At 40.1% G+C, this 20,462-nt stretch overlaps 1 protein-coding gene across 4 annotated transcripts in view; it reads left to right on the forward strand.

The window, feature by feature from the left end:
- Positions 1-20,462, forward strand: part of DIAPH3 (diaphanous related formin 3) — a gene marked incomplete at its 5' end in the record, with an annotated part of 566,313 nt that overhangs the window by 76,022 nt on the left and 469,829 nt on the right. For 3 of the 4 annotated variants that reach the window (XM_080660806.1, XM_080660807.1, XM_080660809.1), the window contains one exon: positions 9,168-9,272. The exons of the other annotated variant lie outside the window; for it this stretch is intronic. In XM_080660806.1, coding sequence (XP_080516932.1) covers positions 9,168-9,272 — 105 coding nt within the window. The remainder of the gene's footprint in view (positions 1-9,167; positions 9,273-20,462) is intronic. 4 annotated transcript variants of the gene reach the window in all.

A 20,462-nucleotide genomic window follows, 5' to 3' on the forward strand; every position in this document is an offset into this window, starting at 1 on the left:
AAGGGTATTCTTTTGTCATGGGGAAACAGCATTGAGCAAAGACAGAGGTAGGTTTCAAATAATTCATGATGGGAGGGTGGCAGTGAGAGGTTGGGAAAATTAGACTGGAATGATTATTTGTGACAGATTATGAAATGATTTTGTATGCCATTCTGAGGAGTTGTATATTGTTTCAGCATCATGATTTATTTTCTATTTGTCACTTTCACCTATTGGTTTTGACAGCCTTATTTAGTTTAAGAGGAAATTATTGCAATCACCTATTTAGGTTAACATGTAACATGTACTTGGAATTTGAGAAAGTATTCAGCCAGAATCAGCAGGTGTACTTGCCATTATACTGCCTTACTTTTTTTCATCAACAAGTATTTGTGTTCAGTGTTGCTCCTGAACTTTCAGAAGACCCCAGAAGGAAAGACTGCTTAGTTTGTGTCTTCGTGGGATTTTTAATTTGTATTGGAGATTCCTAACTTTTCATTTTTGAACATACATTTATTAGTATTGCTTTGTATGGAGCCTAGGCTTGGGAACTTCGTACCTATTATGTTAGTTCTTTTTTTTTTTTTTTAATATATTTTATTGATTTTTTACAGAGAGGAAGGAAGAGTGATAGATAGTCAGAAACATCGATGAGAGAGAAACATCGATCAGCTGCCTCTTGCACACCTCCTACTGGGGATGTGCCCGCAACCAAGTTACATGCCCTTGACCGGAATCGAACCTGGGACCTTTCAGTCCGCAGGCTGACGCTCTATTCACTGAGCCAAACCGGTTTTGGCTATTATGTTAGTTCTTGACGAAGTGCTGATTTTGGTTTTAGGTAAACAAATCTATATACCTTCTTTTTAATTCTTGTCATCACGAGTTGATATAATTTCAGCCTAGAACAAGAAAATTTAACTTTTTTTGTTGTTGTTTGTCTTTGCCTCTTTTAATGAGCCTTGTGTTAATAAGGCTTGTATTAATGAGGCTTGTGTATAGGTATCACTTTACAATAGGGTTAGGGTGAGGGTTCAAGATGGTAAAGTACCTTTTCTCTCCCCTCATCCCTATATCATATGTGGAACCACTCACCTAAATTATCTGTGAGATTCTGGAAGGGTACTTTTTTGGTTCATGTGTGACTGCCTTGTTAAGATAAACATTTTTTTTTCTTTTTGATCATAATTGCTGGTGCCATCTGAGTTAGTAGAGCAAGTAGGCTATTGATATTAGAAAGTTGTGGAGGCCACAGTTTATCATCACAAGCCATTAAACAACTACCTGGAAAGTACTAAATATAGTTTATGGTATTCTGTCTGAACATAATTGCTTCAGAAGTGTTTTTCTGTTAGTCTTAACCTTCTCCTGCCAAGAGTATCAATTTTAATAGTATGTACAGGGCAGATGGCTATTGACATTTCTAAAGTATTTGCAGAATACATATTTAATAATTGGGCCAGATCGATTGTTAAATCTTAAACAATTCTCCGTTGTCAGAAGATTTTTTGCAATCATATTCACTTTACTAAGCAGAATATTAAACTCTTGCCTTCTCAGGGCTGCCTAACGTGCTAATGAATGAGTTTGTCTCAACTAAGTTCTTTTCTGAAAATGAGGAACTCAAAACAACCACATAATCTCAGTGACATTCCATAGTAGACATTTATTTCTTAGGGGGAAAGAAGAGGAATAGCCTGGCTTGTGTGGCTCAGTGGTTGAGCGTCGACCTATGAACCAGGAGGTCACAGTTCAATTCCCAGTCAGAGCACATGCTGGGGTTGTGAGCTTGATCCCCAGTGTGGGGCATGCAGTAGGCAGCTGATCAATGATTCTCTCTCATTACATTGGTATTTGTCTCCCCCCCCCCACTTCCTCTGTGATATCAATAAAAATATATTTTTAAAAAAGAGGAATAGGTTCTTTCCTTTATGATTCCTTGATCCTATCACAGTACGTTGTAGGGAAGATCTGTTTATTCTGAAAATGAGGTGCATCTTTTTCCTTCTTTAAATACAAATTAGTGATATTACTCAGGTTTTCAAGGCACCACATTTTTGAAAAATTTAAAGCTGTTTCTATGTCTATGGAGGATGCAAGATTTAGATCAGGTTTGATTTTTGTCTTGCAGCTTTGGTGGTATTTTTATTAATAAAAATTATTTTGATGAAGCAACAGGCAATAATTTGCAACTTTAACCTTTTGGCATTTGTACCTACAGAGGTTTCATACCATTTAAAATTTGCATCTAGACCCTTTGTTTTCACATTGTGCAACTTCAAAGTAATTCTTATTTAACATTATCAAAGGTATTTAAGTGATTTTTACATGAAGTAAAAACTTTGTTTTGAAGAACCTCTTTTCCCTTCTCAAGACAGTCCTTTGAAAGGCAGTGTGCTGATTTGATTACTTAATAAATGTGAAGTACGTGTAGTACTTCAACATGGGTACTCATTTCACTTATTTAGGAAATTGATTTACTTGGTCTCTGGGTAATAATTTCAGTGTGCTTTTTTAAAAAGGAGTGATGAATTTTTAGTTTTACTTCTTAAGGGCTTTTTCTCCTATTTGTCTTTTGGTGAAAACAGAATTTTTACCTGAAAGCCCAGATTGGGTTCTCTATGGGTTGTATGAAATAGTTGTGTGGACATCATTCTATATAAAATTCAGATTTCATTAGTTACTCTTGAACTCACTGTAGATATGTGTCACTGGTTTTTTGAAAGAGGTGACATTGTAGGTACAAGTCAAAAGTGACTTGTGTATTCCCACCCGTTGCCTCTTCAAACCAGCCCTCTCAGCCCCTGGATGAAATTCCCAGCAGGTCCCAGAGCTTCTGTTCACTTTCAGGTAACAAAAACCTTAGTTCAATATAAATAACTTAATTTTCATCCTAAAAATGCATCTCTCTTTCCCCATTTGAAGCCTGCTCCACCTGCAGTTTCCAATAGAAGTTGTGAGTTTGGCCTTTTCTCTGTTTCTGTACATTACTTTTCTCTACTCTACACTGAATGTCTCCTCTAGGATTAGATTGGAGGTGAGGGGAGGAAGAGCGAGAGTACAGTTGCCGACCTATGGTGTTTATAATCTGGCATTTTTTTGTTGCTCTGGGGTGTTGTACTTCTCATTGCTGCTGTAACAAATTACTACAGATTTGGTGACTTAAAAACAACACCAATGTATGTCTCACATGGCCACAAGTCCAAGCTGGCTCACCTTGTTTCTCTAGGTTTTATAAGGCTGAAATCGATGTCTAGTGACTGGGCTCCTATTGGAGAGGCTTTGGGGAAAAATCCTCTTCCAAGTTCATGTTGCCAGAACCTAGTTCCTTGCTGTTGTAAGACTGAGCTCCCAGTTTCCTTGCTGACTGTCACTGGGGGCTGTCTTAGCTCCAAAAGGCTCTCTCCTATCCTTCACATGGGTCCCTATGTCTCAGATATATCAAATCCATCTCATGCTTCAAATCTCTGACTTCCCTTTCTGTAGCATCTCTTGCCTCCATGTGGAGAAAGTTTTCTGCTTTTAAGCGCTCATGTATTAGGTTGGACACACCCAGATAATCCAGAATAATTTCCCTGGAGATTTTAAAGTTTGTAACCTTAATTGTATCGGCACAGTCCCTTTTGCCTGAGAGATTATAAATGCTGATTCATTGTGCCTGTGGTATATTTGTGGCCCCCTTCTCAGCCTTGCCTACAGTTTCCTTGTCACCGGTGACATCTCCTTTGTCTGGCCTTCTGTACCAGTCTTCCATGACCACATTCCTCTGCTTGGGTCACTTTTTGGGTGCAGTACCTCTAAGATGGGCCAGGCCTGCTTCTTCCTTGGGATCCACATCCTTTCCGTAGAAAGCTAGTGTGTCCTTTGTTCCTAGCTCCTGTCCTTTATCTTGAACCTTCAGAGTCTGTTCTTTACAAAGAGTAGTTTACTCTGATACTTTTTCTCTACAGTTTTTAATTTTTGCATTTGTTTTTTTCCTCTAATTCTTAGTGGCTTTTTGAAACATATAACTCTGCTGACCACTCCCTCTTCTTTGCATTTCTCTTTCTTTTTTTTATTGATTACACACACACACACACACACACACACACTGATCAGTTGCCTCCCTCATCCATCTCAACCAGGGATCGAACCTGCAATCTGGTTTATATCCTGACAAGGAATCGAACCCACCATCTTTTGAAGTAAGGGATGGTGCTCCACTCAGCTGAGCCTCACTGGTCTTGGCTCTCATTTTTCTTTGGGCACCATGACATTGCTTTCCTTTTCCTGTTTTTTTTCCCTTTCTGGCCAATTCTATCAGTTTACTTTCTAAGTTTCTTCTTCTATATGTCCTTTTATTTGCTTTCAGTGTTGCCTCTGGCCATCTTGTCTTTTCTTTATGTACTTTTATTCCTTACACACTCCTCCTGGGGGACTGTGTCCCTTTCATGTTGTAGAATGTCCCTATATTCTGATACCTTGCTGGGCCTTCTACAGAAGAACCGCTACAATCAATGTCTCTAAAATTTGCTAAACCTTAACAAACTAGACACTGAACTCTTTTTATTTTCTCTGCTTTATTGAAATATTAGAAGCCTGATGCACGAAGATTCGTGCTAGAATGGGCCTTCCTTTCCCTGGCTGCCGGCTCCGCCTTTCCACTCCGGCCTAGCCTCGGAGCTGCCTCTTTTTGCTCCCACCCCAGAGTTGCCTCTTTCCGCTCCGGCCCTGCCTTCCCACGCTGCCTAGAGGCCCAGAGAGACCCCCCCACCCCCGTCGCTCTGCGCCTGTGTATGCAAATTAACCTCCATCTTTGTTGGGTTAATTTGCATACCACTCCTGATTGGCTGGTGGGTGTTGCGGAGGTATGGTCAATTTACATGTTTATTATTAGGTAAGATAGTGGACACAAAACATTGTGTAAGTTTAAGGCATTCAGTGTCATGATTTGATATACATATATATGTAAAGAATAATATTCACAGAGCCACTTTAAAATGGAATTGGAACTATCATCCCAGAGGAATTGCCTTGTAAATCTAAACTCCTCATACCTTTCAAATCTTAAAACAGGACAAACCAACCTTTGGACTCGGCCTAAACATTGTGTCAAAAACAGCTGCAAAATAACAAGAAACATATATTATGACTAGGACTAATGACTAGAATAAAAATTAAAAATATTGTTAAGCTTGGCTGGTGTGGCTCAGTGGTTGAGCATCAGTCTGTGAACCAGGATGTCACGGTTCGATTCCCCATCAGGGCAGATTCCCAGGTTGTGGATTCGATCCTCAGTAGGAGGTGTGTAGGAGGCAGCCTGTCAATAATTCTCTCTCATCTTTGATGTTTCTATCTCTCTCCCCCTCTCCCTTCCTCTCTCCGAAATCAATAAAAACATACAAAACAAACAGTGTTTAAAATTGGCAGTCACAGTTTTAGCTTATCTGCACCAATAGAAATTCATTCAAATTGGTGCAACCACTGTGGGAAGTTAAAAATGGAACTACCTTATGACCCAGAGATTCCATTTCTGGGAATATATCTGAAGAAACCCAAAACACTAATTAGAAAGAATATGTGCACCCCCTATGCTCATTGCAGTGTTATTTACAATAGCTAAGATTTGGAAACAGCCCAAGTGCCAATCAGTAGATGAGTGGATAAAAAAGTTGTGGTACATTTACACAGTGGAATACTACTTCACTGTAAAAAGGAAGGAAATCTTGTTTTTTGTGACAGCATAGATGGACCTGGAAAATATTATGTCAAGTGAAATAAGCCAGAGAAAGACAAGTACCATATGATTTCAGTTATATGTAATGTCTAATGAACAAATAAACTAACAAAATAGAAACAGACTCATAGATACAGAGAACAGACTTACAGCTGTCAGAGGTGGGGGAAGATGGGAGAGGCTGGGTGAAAAAGGTGAAGGGATTAAGCCCCCCCCCCCAAAAAAAAAAAAAACATCATACCCCCTTCCCCCCAAAGAAAAAAACCCAAACAACCAACAATTCAGACACAGACAACAGGATGGTGATTATCAGAGGGAAAAGGGTGGTAGAAGAGAGTAAAGGGGATATAAATGGTGATAGAAGGAGACTTGATTTGGTGAAGACAAAGTATAATATGCAGATGATGTATTATAGAATTGTATACCTGAAACCTATATAATTTTAACCAATGTCACCCCAATAAATTTAATAAAAATAAAAAAGTTAATTAATTTACAATCTATGTTGTTAAAGTATTAGAACTTTAACAACAAAAACAATTACTCTTCAGACAGAAACTGAAGTTTGATTTGATGACTGCTTAAGTTATAGTTTTGAATGAGATAATATTCAGTTAAATAGCCAACTGTTAAGATTTTTTTTTCCGTTTAAAGAGTAGATATTTATTTTTCAATATTGAAATATTGACCTCATTCAAATTGCTCACCAGGCCCTATACAATTATATGTTCTATGTATTTTCTGCTCAGTTTTTTCTTGATAGATATTTAGTGAATTGTATATATGTAACAATATATTGCTGTATTGAGGTAAACTACCATTTCAGAGCTGTTTTAAAATCTGCAGCTTCAGTGTCATTTTATACCTATGCAGTGTAGTAGGTGTTTCAACATGTGTGACTAGCTATGATGCACACTGATCACCAAGGGGCAGATGCTCAACACACAGGCATGGAAACATGGAACAGACTGATGAATCTCAGAGGGAAAGGGGGAAGGGGGAGGGCGGGAAGAGATTAACCAAAGATGTTATATGCATACTAGAGGCTGGGTGCATGGATTCGTGCACCGGTGGGGTCCCTCAGCCTGGCCTGTGGGGACCGGGCCGAAACCAGCAGTCTGACATCCCGAGGGGTCCCAGATTGCGAGAGGGTGCACGAATCTGTGCACCAGGCCTCTAGTAGTAATTTAAAACAGGTTCTCAATGTTCTTAGCCCCCCCACCCCTTTAGTAATAATTATTCCCTAACGTCTCCATTCCTTCTTTTCCAGTGAAAATCTTTATAGAGCACTTATATTATCTATACTTATAATTTAGAAAAACAATATGACATCTCACCATTCTGTATAATAAAAAAATATTATTTCAATATAAACAATGGGCCATAACTACTCAAGAAGGTTCAACACAGTCACACTCTTGAATCTTTACCTTATGCCCTGTGAGTACAACAGCTGCAGTGTAAACTGATATAGGTGTGCTCTTCTGGTGATTCAAATATCAAAAGCAGTATTGCCCTGGGATACCTAAATTTCAGAAATGGAGCAAACTATTGGTAAAGCGGAAAAAAAAAAAAAAAGAAGAAGAAGAAAAAAGAAAACTCTCTAAAAAAGTGTGACTGTAGTGACCGTAATTTATAGATTGATAGTTCGATTCTTGGAAAATCCAATGTATATTAAGACCACACAATAAGAAATATTTAATATGCAGCAATTTACATATGAATTCCAGTTTATATCTAATTCCATTGAATTAGAGTTTAAGCTTAGATAATTATGATTCACTTTCTCTTTTTATTTTATTATATAATATATATATATATTTATTGACTTCAGAGAGGAAGAGAGAGAGAGAAACATCAGTGAGAGAGAATCATTGATCAGCTGTCTCCTGCATACCCCACACTGGGGACCGAGTCTGCAACCCAGGCACGTGACCTCCTGGTTCATAGGTCATTGCTCAACCACTGAGCCACCCAATGGGATTTGGCTTCTTTTTTAAAACTTTTCTCTTTTTCTCTCCCTACCTTTCTCCTCTCTCTCTTTTTTAAGGTATGTGCATCTATCTGTCTTTGGGGAAAAAGGACGGGTTTTTTGTTATTTATTTATTTTATTATGTAGGACTAGCCCATGTGTTGCAGAAAGTCCAGCACACCTTCCCCCGGCAAATCTTGGTAGCATCACCTCAGTCACAGTGGCAACCAGAATGCCCCAGACCCGTGGTCGGCAAACTGAGTCAGCTAATGGCATAAACTACAGTGTCTGATGAATTGTAGCACCCTCTAAAACTTGGGAGACATTTAACTTGCTGGGCTTCTTAGGTCCGTGGTCGGCAAACTGGCCCCCTGAGTGTGGCTCTTCCACAAAATACCATGGCCTGGGTGAGTCTATTTTGAAGAAGTGGTGTTAGAAGAAGTTTAAGTTTAAAAAATTTGGCTCTCAAAAGAAATTTCAATCGTTGTACTGTTGATATTTGGCTCTGTTTGCCGACCACTGCCTTAGGTGATCCAGCGTTCTGAATTTTATGGTCTCATTTCTAAGTGGATAGATATGGCATTTGTATACATTCAGGTGTTTTACATTGCGTATCACAACAACCCAAGGTTAAGATCAGGAGGAAATCTGATTGGGCTGCCTTTCTCCTTCAGCCTCTTCTGTCTTAAGTTTCTTTCCTTTGCCAGAACAGCCTTTTATTTTAGCAACTTAATTGATAGATCCTGGTAACAATTCTTATATTTATGTGAATATATGTGATTTGTATTTTTAGTGAGGAATTGGCCTGTAGCAACATCTAGGTCACTTAAACCCTTGTTTTGAATGGTGCTTGATCAATGTTAGGTTTTTAAGTGGTAACCTCTTTTTATAAGTGTAATTTTTATATAATTTAAAACATCGAGTAAAGTTAAGTAGTTAGCGAGTATTTCAGATGTGATGGAGAAGAGGATTAAAACTATAGAATGCTTCACTTATTTGGGGGAATCAATACTAGGTATTTGATAATAGTTGCTTGTAGTTATCAGAATCTGTAAAGTGGTTGGCTTATTTACTTTTTAATTTTTATGATACATGGAGCAGCTCTTTCAATATGGTACGAGATAGCTTCAGGTACATTTGTAAAAAAATATACACACACATATGTTGAAATTGTTAATCCTAAATCCTACTGACTTTATGAAAGGCAGATATCTTCAACTGTCTAATTATCTACAGTGATGTGAATGTAATTTTACTAGCCTGCTGTGAATTAAAAAAGCTGTTTTGGTAAGTACTTTACTTCTGAAGATGATCTAGAATACTTTTTCTCTATACCTCAGCTCTTTTTCTCTCTCTCTTCTCCAGGCAGAACTACACGTAAATCATTCCAAAACAATTAATGCTGCTTTAGTCACAAATTATTGATTTTCCATTCATAGTGTATGTAGAGTGGCTGCTCTACTTGGATTCTAAAATGAGGCTTTTAATTGTGTTTTCCAGGAAGATATGAATTTAAATGAAGATAAGAAGGCACCATTGCGGGAAAAGGACTTCAGTATCAAAAAAGAAATGGTGATGCAGTACATTAATACTGCTTCGAAGACAGTAAGTAAAACTGTCACGTGGAAAAATACTGCTGAAACACGTGATAGTATGAAAAACAATGCATTTATCTAATGAAGTGTGTAAGTTTGTGGGGAACTGGAACAAGAGGACTTTGAGTGTATAATTAAAGGCACAAGAACTATAAGATTGTTTAATTTAAAAGTAGTTCTCATAACTTTTAAACTGCTTTTATATTTCAGCCACTCACATTGCTAAGAAACACTGTGATAGTTGATTTATTTACTGTTAGACAACTTTTCTTAATAGTAAATTAAGATGTTTATTGACTTTATGTCACTTGTAAATTGAGATAATATTTGTATTATAGAAAAGTGAGACTGATTTTACTCTAACTACTTCAATCCGGATATATTACAGTGGCTTGGAGGCATATCTTTAATGTGAGTTTTCCTATAGAGAAAGTTATCTTGTAGCAGATTATAAATGTAGACATCGAAAGGAGCATTGAGCATTTACTTGGCTACCAGTTCTAAGGAAAGATGAAATATGTGGGTGGAAGTACCGAGTAAATGTCTAAGAAACCATGACTAGCACACAGAATCAATTACATTTATTTCATGGACCAAAAAATGAGCTTGACCAGTCATATAAAAATTGTAAATAAATAGGTTAGATGAAAAATATAAAATGGAAGCTATTGAAGAAGCAATCAGTAGAAAGACTGTAGGAAATGATTTTGGCTGAAATTAAGATAGAATTGGATTAGGGAGAAATTACATACTGGAGTCTCACTGGATACTTTAACCTAAGGCCAGGTTAAATGAATATAAGTTACTTATACTTTAACTCCATTTATTTGCTAGACCAGTTAGTGACTCTCTGGTATTTCTTTTGGAAGAAAGACTCAAATGATGTTTAATTTTTAAACATGTCCCATGCTCTTGCAGGCTGATGTTCAGTTGTAGGAATCACTGAGTACTGTGACTTCAGCTCTTTATATAGATGGGCTCTGTACCTACTATTGTGATATAAAATTGTCTTTGTCCTTTAATGATACTTGGACATCACAGATTAGCATTAGGAGCCAGATCTCTCATATTTTAGATCAATTTATTTATCCTCGGTTTCATCTGGGGCATCTTACTGTACCTCTCTTGTCCTTAATTTCCTCATTCATAAGCTGGAACTAATATCCACATGGTTTGTTGTTAGAATTAAATTGTTTATTCCAAGGTTAAAACAAAACATTTTGTTATTATTATTATTATTATTTTTATTATTATTATTACTACTACTATATTTAATCCTCACCTGAGGATACGCTTATTGATTTTTCTTTCCTTTTTTTTTTTAAAATATATTTTTTATTGATATTTTACAGAGAGGAAGGGAGAGGGATAGAGAGCTAGAAACATCGATGAGAGAGAAACATCGATCAGTTGCCTCCTGCACACCTCCCACTGGGGATGTGCCCGCAACCAAGGTACATGCCCTTGACCGGAATCGAACCCGGGACCCTTCAGTCCGCAGGCCGACGCTCTATCCACTGAGCCAAACCGGTTTCGGCTTTCCTTTTTAAAAGAAAAATGATTTTAGAGGGAGGGAGGGAGAAAGAGACATTGATGTCAGAGAGAACATTGATTGGTTTGCCTTTTGTAAGTGTCTCTACTGGGGATCCAACTAGAAACTTAGGTATGTGCCTTGACGGAGAATGGAATCAGCAACCTTTCTGTATACGGGACTATGCTCCAACCAACAGACCCACACCGGCCAGGACTTTTTTTAAAGCCTCACCCACGGATTTTTTTTTAATTTTTTTAATTGATTGAGAGAAAGAGAGATGTTCGAGAGAAACATTGATCCATTGTCTCCTGCACATGCCCCAATAGAACCTTCTACCTTTTGGTGCATGGGACGATGTTCCAACCATCGGAGCCACCCAGCCAGGCAACATAATGGACTTTATAACGGTGGCTGCCTCTGTGGTAGCAGTGGTGTTAGTAGCAATTGTTTGTTTGTTTTCTTTTGCTTTGTGATTTGTTTATTGTTTGTGCTGTTGAAATTATTATACCATAGTTAAAAATGTAAATAAATGTAGATCAGTAACATACAATTTTACTATTAGTGAGTCTATATGTCTAAGACATTCATTTGTTCATCCATCACATTTATTAAGTGTCTGTATGTCAGGCACTATTTTAGGCAGCGGAGATAGAGCACCAAAATAATCTATCATGTGTCTTATGGAGCAACATAGGACAACACAGAAAGGCGTGAAATAGGTGAAATGTGATGTGGAAAAAATAGCAAGGGTTGGGGTAGAGATGGTAAAACTGTTTTATATAGAATAATCAGGGAAGAGTACCCTGTTTGGGAATTTTAATCCAACAAGCATGAATTCACTTAATATCATTACAAGAGATACAATATTAGAACTGGTTTAGAAAACCTTGTGTTTTAATTCTTGAATTTCAGGTTATAAACAGACTTTTTAATAGGAGAATAAACCATTTTGAACTTCATGATAGTGGGCCTCTTTCAGTTTGTATTCACTGATGTTAAACTTTAATCCTCTAATCATTTTGGACTAAGGTTGGAATTTATTTACCAGAATTAGTTAATTAGATTATCAGGATTGAAATAGATTAGTTATCTAATGTGTGATTAAAGCATTGGCTCATTTAATTAGTATGTGAGGATCATGGCTTTTCCTAAGAGGGTTCTGAGTAATTTGGCAGATGCTTAATGCTGTAGAAAGTTCAAGCTGACCACTCATCTATTTTTGCTCTGGAAGTAGAAACGCATTTTATTAATTCTAGGATAAGGACTTTGTCATGACAGTATATTTAGGCTAATGAGTACTTAAAGAGTTTCTCTGAGAAAAACATAATAAAAATTCATCCATAGGTTGTTTTAGAGAAAATGTGGGGAGTTTGTATCAGATATACTTTTGTTATCACTTTAGCCTTATGATTTGCTTTGAGATTCTTTTTTGTAGATAAGCAGTAATATAATTTATATTGAAATACGTTTTTGTTGATTTTAGAGAGAGAGGAAGGGAAAGGGAGAGAGAAACATCAATATGAGAGAGAACCATTGATTGGTTGCCTCCCAAACGCCCTCCACTGGGGATTGAACCTGCAGCCTGGGCATGGGCCCTCACAGGGAATCCAGTGGCGACCTTACAGTGCACAGGATGACACCCAACCAACTGAGCCACATTGCCCAAGTTGCATTAATATAACTTTTTAGAAAATAGTACTAGGACCTAGCTGATGATTTGAAAATGCTTTAGAAATGTTAACTCTCAAAGTAGCACTAACGTAGATAAACTTGGATTTTAGAAGGGTGGAAAAATCAATCAAGTTAAGGTTATTTCGAAGACCTTAGTAAGTTTCAGTTTAGATAGCCAAATAGTAAAACTTTCTTCAGTTAGGAAAGATTAATAAAATTTATTAAGCAAATATCATGTGTAGAGGCTGTAAATGCCAGATTCGCATTTTCCTAACTTCCTAGGGCATGCACAGATGACCCAGATTCGGCCAGTACAATCTGATGGCCAGGGAAACTCAGGGCTTCTTAGAAAGGTTTCCCTCCCTCATGAAAGGATCCAGAGCAGGAAAGCCACCTTTTCTGCCATTGAACATGTTAGTGAGGGTATGGTTTGCTTGGGATGAAATGTCTTGGAGCTGATGCTCTGGTCTGATGCAGTCCTGTCTCCAGACGCTTCCATTATGTGCTTGAGGTGATGCGTGCTCTTCTTTAAGCTGCTGTAAATTGGATTTTTGCTTTGCCGCTGTAAGCAGCCTGATATACCATCCAGATACACTTTTGCCTATGCAGGATCTCTCTTTATCCTTAATTCATTCTGGAAATTACTCTTTCCATCCAGAGGAGCATCTTAAAAGACCCTCCCCTCACCCATTATACTCAGAGCACAGATGAGAGAGGTACTACATGGTCCGAAGGCCATTTCCTGGTAAATGAATTGCCTCAGCTGTTTCGCAGCAAGTTTATTGGAGAAAACTTCTTCTAAAAGGAATGTTACAGATTTTACTTTTGTTCAGTTACTAGCTAGAGGGTCAGACTATTCTGTAATTAGTGGCACAGATCTTGAAAGTAGGATGTGACATGATAATCCAAATGGAAGTGAATTCACAGTTCCCAAACAGTGTAAGAAAATTCTGGAACAGAGAAGAGGATCTCTTAAGCCACACTTGCCTACATATTTTCCCTATTTTCTAAGTGTAAGGGAACTAGCATTTAATATATAGAGCTATTACATATCTGTATCTAATTATGCTTAATCTGAGAATAGTTCTCATCCTTCTTTGTGGTTTAATATTATTAATCCTTCTCTTCCTTTAAAATTCTTAAAGCATTGTTTGCAGATATCACTGGTGATTTTTATAGAAAAGATTCTTGTGCTATGAGTAGACAAACCAGGCTTAGGACATCTATAATAATAAAAGCGTAATATACTAATTAGACCGGACAGACGAATGACCTTCTGGATGTCCTTCTGTACATCCTTCCGTACGAAGCCATGGCAGCAGAGGCAACCGCCTGGTGAGTGGGGGCCAAGGCAGAGGCGTTAGGGGCGATCAGGCAGGCAGGCGAGCAGTTAGGGGCACTCAGGCAGGCAGGGGAGGTTAGGGGTGATCAGGCAGGCAAAGGGGTTAGGGGCGATGAGGCAGGCAGGGGTGGTTAGGGGCGATTAGGCAGGCAGGGGTGGTTAGGGGCGATTAGGCAGGCAAAGGGGTTAGGGGCGATGAGGTAGGCAGGCAGAGTGGTTAGGGGCGATGAGGCAGGCAGGGGCGGTTAGGGGCGATCAGGCAGGCAAAGGGGTTAGGGGCGATGAGGCAGGCAGGCAGAGTGGTTAGGTGCGATGAGGCAGGCAGGCGAGCAGTTAGGGACAATCAGGCAGGCAGGCAGAGGTGGTTAGGGGTGATCAGGCACAGGCAGGCAGGTGAGTGGTTAGGGGTGATCAGGCAGGCAGGTAGAGGGGTTAGGGGTGATCAGGCAGGCAGGCAGAGGCGGTTGGGGCGATCAGGCAGGCAGGTGAGCAGTTAGGGGCAATCAGGCAGGCAGGTGAGCGGTTAGGGGCGATCAGGCAGGCAGACGAGCGGTTAGAGGAGCCAGTGGTCCTGGATTGCAAGAGGGATGTCCGATTGCCAGTTTAGGCCCGATCCTGCAGGGATCCCTGTGGGATCGGGCCTAAACAGGCAGTTGTACATCCCCCGAGGGCTCCTGTATTGCAAGAGGGCGCAGGCCAGGCTGAAGGACTCCCCGCCACTTCCGTGCACAAATTTTGTGCATCAGGCCTCTACTATGCTAATAGATTTGCTGCCTTTATGCTAACACTAATCTGCAAGGAAAAGAAAGTTTCCTTTTCTTCTTGATTTTGGTTGATCAAACCTAATGTTTGTGATACCAGTGTTTATGTTAGTGCATATTTTCTTACGGGTGCTTGAGTTGTACTTAGGATGAGCTGGCTCTGGCTACATTATGTCTGGGTAATGTGAAAGTCTCCCAGACCAGGTTGACAGAAAGCTGTGAACTAGATTATACAAAACTAGTTTATACACAGTTAATGAATGTGTTAAAAAGGACACCTGAGGGTAGGATTTAGATCAGTGCAATATCCCCCATCCCCATTTTAAAGTGAATAAAACATTCACTTACTTTTCCCTCTTCTTTCTGTCAGGAAGACTCTTCTATTTGTTGTTCCACTTTTAGGCTTTTTCAGAGTAATCTGTGTCAGTGCAAACCTGAAGAAGTTCTGAGAAGTGAAAACTTATATCCCAGAGAGTGGAAGGAGGCAGAGGGTCAGAGTGGATGAAAGGGCGTGAAGAGGGCAATCAGGGAGGACAAGTGTGAGAGAGAAGACAGGAGAACCTGAGAGATGTCTGTTCCTTTGTGGGGAGGTGGAGTTCTAGGGAGAGAGAAACTTAAGAGCTTTTAGTGAAATTTTGTTTGTGCTACACAGTGTTCAAACCTTTATTATGTCTCCAAGAACCATTCAGTGGAGATAAGCATTTGCTCATCAGTGCTTCTGGAGTCATCTTTTTCTTTTTTCCAATTAATTTTTATATGCAAAATGAGGACCAGCTGAACCTGTTGATTTCTATACAGATTACAATTGTCAGCGCATACATAGTCTTTTCTTTTTATTTTTGGTTGTCCCAATAGAGGTGGATAAAATGCTTTAGAAATTTATCTTTGAAATTTATACTTCTAATTCCTCTGTCCTAGCTTGGAATTAAAAGCCCTTATAGACTTCATTCTCCCCCCTGCCACCCCCTCAATATGCCATCAGAGTCTGTATCACATCTGCAAGTCAGTGATCATTTTACTTGGGCTGATATCTAATACGAGTGGCCTAATTTCACATTTCTAAGCTTCTTAATTAGAACATCCTTTACTTTCTATTTGTGTTTAGTGTTTTTCCTTTTTGATGTATTTTTCCAGGGAAAGAAGCAGAATTTCTGTTTTATAAGTGCTCCTGGAAATTTGCTAGCTTCCTTTGACTTTGTTTTCAACTTTTTTGTTTCCCAGTCCGTCTGTTCTGCAGTCAGGTGACTGCAAAGGCTCCTTCCAGGAATGGATTGGAAAAGTATAGGTAGTGTTTCACTTTACTCCTTGAATCCTTACCTATTTCTGTAGTTCTTGCTTAGACTTCTTTAATAAGAAATACAGTTAAATATAAAATATTATAGAACATTACTTTAAAAGTCATACTGAAAATCTATAACAAGTTTTTTAAGCAGGATGTTAAAATGAGTTCAAGTTGAGTTAATCTGGAGGGCGAGAGATACCAAAGAGAAACCAGAGGGTATGGAGTCTGTATTATGCAGAAAGTTTCTTTTCCTGGCACGTGCACGACAACCCTCTGTTCAGGGTCAGCTGTGTGTCATTTAAGGACCACAGCATGGATGTCTTTGATGGTTGCCCAGCATGCAGCGCCCTCAGGTGTGATCACACCTTCTCAGGTGTGCAGCGTGTGTCCTGCCTATCCACAGACCGGAACTTTTGTTTATGTCCAGTCAAACTGCAGCATTTATTTTCTCTCACAGCACATGATGGGTGTTTTAGATCGAAGAGCAGTGTTAGTAGGGTCTCAACAGTTTTTCTTTGAGAGTGGCTTTTCACATGGACTCCCTGACTGGCTTAGAAGATGACCAGCTGAACCTACACTAGGTGGGTGTACATCTAGTGGGCCTTCCCTGCTGTGTCCAACAGTGGGAGAAACAGAAAGGTCAGCACACCTGAATCAAGCTACTGGACCATCATCCCCCACCCCTTCTTGCAGGCGCAGTCTGGAAGGCAGGGGGTGTTTGTGTGTGTCCCTGCTCCTGGTGGTGCCCCCCTCCTCCTGATGGTCGCCCAGGCAAGCCTCCTGTTGGGGAGGCAGTGCACATGGTTGTGCTGCCAGCACCTGACCGCTGACCGACTGACTGAAAATCCTTCCATCTTTATGTGTGGCTTGTTGAGAATCACCATGACCTGAAGACGTTTCTTTGAAACCAGTTCTTCTAAGGAAAGAACATATAGTTCAATTTAAATTCTCACTAAATTTCTCATTGCCTTGTAGAAATTACCCAGTAATTTAGCTTTTTGGCTCCAATAAGGTTTTCAGGATAGAAAATGAATCACGTTTATTCAGTTGGTTTTGAGGTGTAGTTCCCTTACAGTGAGGAGCATAGTCCAGTTTGACCAGTTTCGACAAATGGCGTCCAGCTGTGTAACCTGCCCATCATTATAGAAAACATTCTTGTGGTCCCTGAGGTCCACTTTTATTGTGGGATGAATGTTTGTGTCCCCCAGTTCATAAGTCAAAGCCCTGACCCTGTGTGAGGTTGGAGGTGGGCTTTTGGGAAATGGTTAGGATGACTTGAGGTCTAGAGGGCAGGCCATAGTAGGATTAGTGACTTAATTGGAGGGCAGACCCCGACCTGCCTCACACACCTAGGAGAGGCCATGTGAGCACTCATCTGTGGGTCAGGAAGGGACCCCACTGACCCCAAATTTCCGGCTCTAGTCTTGGAAACTGCCCCCCTCCTCCCAAACCTTGAGAAATCACTGTGGCCTCTGCTGACTTGTCATGGCCACTAGAGGTGGACTAGAGCTATCGGAAACCCTTTAAACCTTTCCAGACCCAACCCCCGGAGGCAAGTGCTCCTGTTTCTGCCACCACTCCTCACATTTGCCTCTGTGAAACCTTTTAACAGAGCTGAACTGCAGCCTGCCCTTTGTATCTGGCTGGGGTTCCTGCGTCACCACTCACTCCTCCTGGGGACATGCCACAGGTGCTGGCCTGGCCTCTGGTGGAGCTGGGGGTTTCTCCGGTTTGGCTCCTGTGACTAAAGTTGTGCATATTCTTGTACCCGTTTTCTGTGTCATGTCTCATTTCTCTTGGGCAGATACCTAGGAGTGGAGCTGCCTTGTGGGTGCTTCATGGGCTGAGCAAACTTTCGTTTGCATCTCCTTAAGCTCACTGAAGCATACTTCCACATGCTTCTTTTTTGTACCTCTGCTCTGAAGTGTCTGATCAAGTCTTTGCCCTTTATATATATATCAGAGGCCCGATGCATGAAATTCGTGCAAGAGTAGGCCTTTCTTCTCCCGGCTGCCAGCAGTGGCTTCCCTCTGGCACCCGGGACCTGGGCTTCCCTGACAGCCCTGGCTTGTCTAGTCATCTAGAAGGATGTCCAGAGGACATCCAGCCTAATTAGCATATTACGCTTTTATTATTATAGATTGGGTAAAACAATTTCTACAAGTCAAGAGAAATTTGGTGAGAAAGTAAATTGAACTATATGTTCTTTCCTTAGAAGAACTTGTTTCAAAGAAACGTCTTTAGGTCATGGTGATTCTCAACAAGCCACACATGAAAGTGGAAGGATTTATATATATACTAGAGGCCCAGCCACTTTGTGCACGGGTGGGGTCCCTCTGGGTGACCTGCAGGGAATGGGCTGAAACCTGCAGTCCAACGCCGCCTGCAGCTCCTACCTGCTGCTCCCGCTCATCCCGGCCCCACTATACCTGCCGCGGGCTCGCGCCCAAGTGCTCTCCAGCTATGAGCCCTGTCTCTGGTGCCCTCCCAAGGGGAGTGGCCTGCAGGATCAGGCTGAAACCGGCTCTCTGACATCCCCCGAGGGGTCCTGGATTTCGAGAGGGTGTAGGCGAGGCTGAGGGGGACCCCACTGGTTCATGATCGGGCTGAGGAGGGACTGGGAGGGCTCCAGGGCATGTCCGGCCCATCTCAGTCCCAATTGGTTGGACCCCAGCAGCAAGCTAACCTACCTGTCAGAACATCTGTCCCCTGGTCAGTGCACGTCATAGCAACTGGTCGACTGCCCCCTGGTGGTCGGTGCATGTCATAACAACTGGTTGACCAGTTGACTGTCTGCCTCCTGGTGTTCAGTGCCTGTCATAGCGAGCAGTTGAGCAGCCTTAGCATATCATTAGCATATTACGCTTTGATTGGCTGTTCAGTTCTGCATTTCGGTCTATTTGTATATTACCCTTTTATTATATAGGATGTATATATATGAAATATCTTTTTATTGATTTTAGAGAGGGAGAGGGAGAGAGATAGAAACATCGATGAGAGAGAAACATTGATTGGCTGCCTCCTGCATGCCCCCCACTGAGGATCTAGCCTGCAATGCAGGCATGTACCCTGGCTGGGAATGGAACCAATGACCTCTTGGTACATGGGATGACGCTCAATCCACTGAGCCACATTGACCAGGCCACCCTTTTTAACATCGAGTTTTAAAAGTCTTTTATGTCTTGTGGATACAAGGCTTGTCAGATGCATATATTGCAAATATTACCTCCCATTCTTTGATGTACCTATTCATTTTACTAATGGTCTACAGTATTTTTAAAATTAACTTAAAAAATAAATTGAGTTCATATGTGTAGGATTATAGATTCTTGTGTGTGTGTGTGTGTGTGTGTGTGTGTGTGCGCGCGCGCGTATGTGTGTGTGTGTGTGTGTGTGTGTGTGTGTGTGTACATAGTGTTTAAAAGCATCTTGCAGGGTGTTACCCTGGTACCAGTTCTGGCTCAGTAGGGTATGATGTTCTCAAGCATGGAGGCCCTGGTTTTCTGTAGTATCGTCCTTCTAGGCATATACTGATCATAAAAGAATTGTGTTTTGAGAAAATATTATTCATATGTTTGGGTTTGTGTATATTTTCTCTAGATAGAAAATCTAGTGTTCATTTGTTTTAGTGTCAATTTGCTAATATTGTTATAACAGTGGGGGCATGTTCATACCTTTCAGTGTCTATTTTTTTAGAGTTCAGTTTCATGATAATTTAGAAAGCATTGTCAGAGACAGGTAAATCAAGCTGTTCTTTTATGTTTTTTTTTCCACTTTTCATCACTGTTTCTCTTTAAAAGGTTTGTATTTTAATCATTGGAAACATAGAAGAACCAGACAGTTTTATACATTCTTGCTAATTAAAGTTAATGTGGATTATTTTTTGCCTTCCATTTCAGGTCAGGGATTTGATCAAAGCACTGTTCTAACATAAAAGCATAGTAAAAATTTGTGGCAGGTACTTGGCATAAGATGTATTAATGAACAATGCCCTTGCTTGAGGTACTTGGCCTGTTTATCTCCAGGTCTTGCTTGCTGACGAGGAGAAAATTTCAGAGCGTCAGGGCAATGAACCAATTTCTTGTTAAGAGTATTCCCTAATAATCTACCTGGCACTTTAATTTCCATCTGTGCCTATATAGGACAGGCTTTATTTATGTACAATTAAAATGATCTTCCAGCAGATCAAATTCATCCAGCTTCCTTATGAGTCATTTCTGGAAAGCACCAATGGCGTTTACTGCTCTTTGCTATTACTGTGGTGTGTTTTGTTTAGGCAAGAGGTGGTAGTGAAGAAAACGGTCATCTCTTCTTTTTTTATAGGAAAAAAGTATATTAGGTTCAAATTAGAATTGTGTATTTTTGGTCTTCTAAACATACTTTAGTTATTTAAGAAAACTCTTCTTTATTAGAGTACTTTAAAAAAGACTTGCCAGATATAAAAACATCTTTATTATTAGTAAAATTTACTAGAATTTTAGAGCTTGACATGGTCAGTGATGCTTACATTGACTGTGGCATTAGAGGTCACTTGAGATTATCTTCATCTTGATTATTTATTTCTTGGCCTAGGATATTGTGCTATACCCATGCTTTTTGGATTTTTATGA

The sequence above is a fragment of the Plecotus auritus genome, assembly GCF_963455305.1.
Source record: "Plecotus auritus genome assembly, chromosome: 3".
Lineage (NCBI taxonomy): Eukaryota > Metazoa > Chordata > Mammalia > Chiroptera > Vespertilionidae > Plecotus > Plecotus auritus.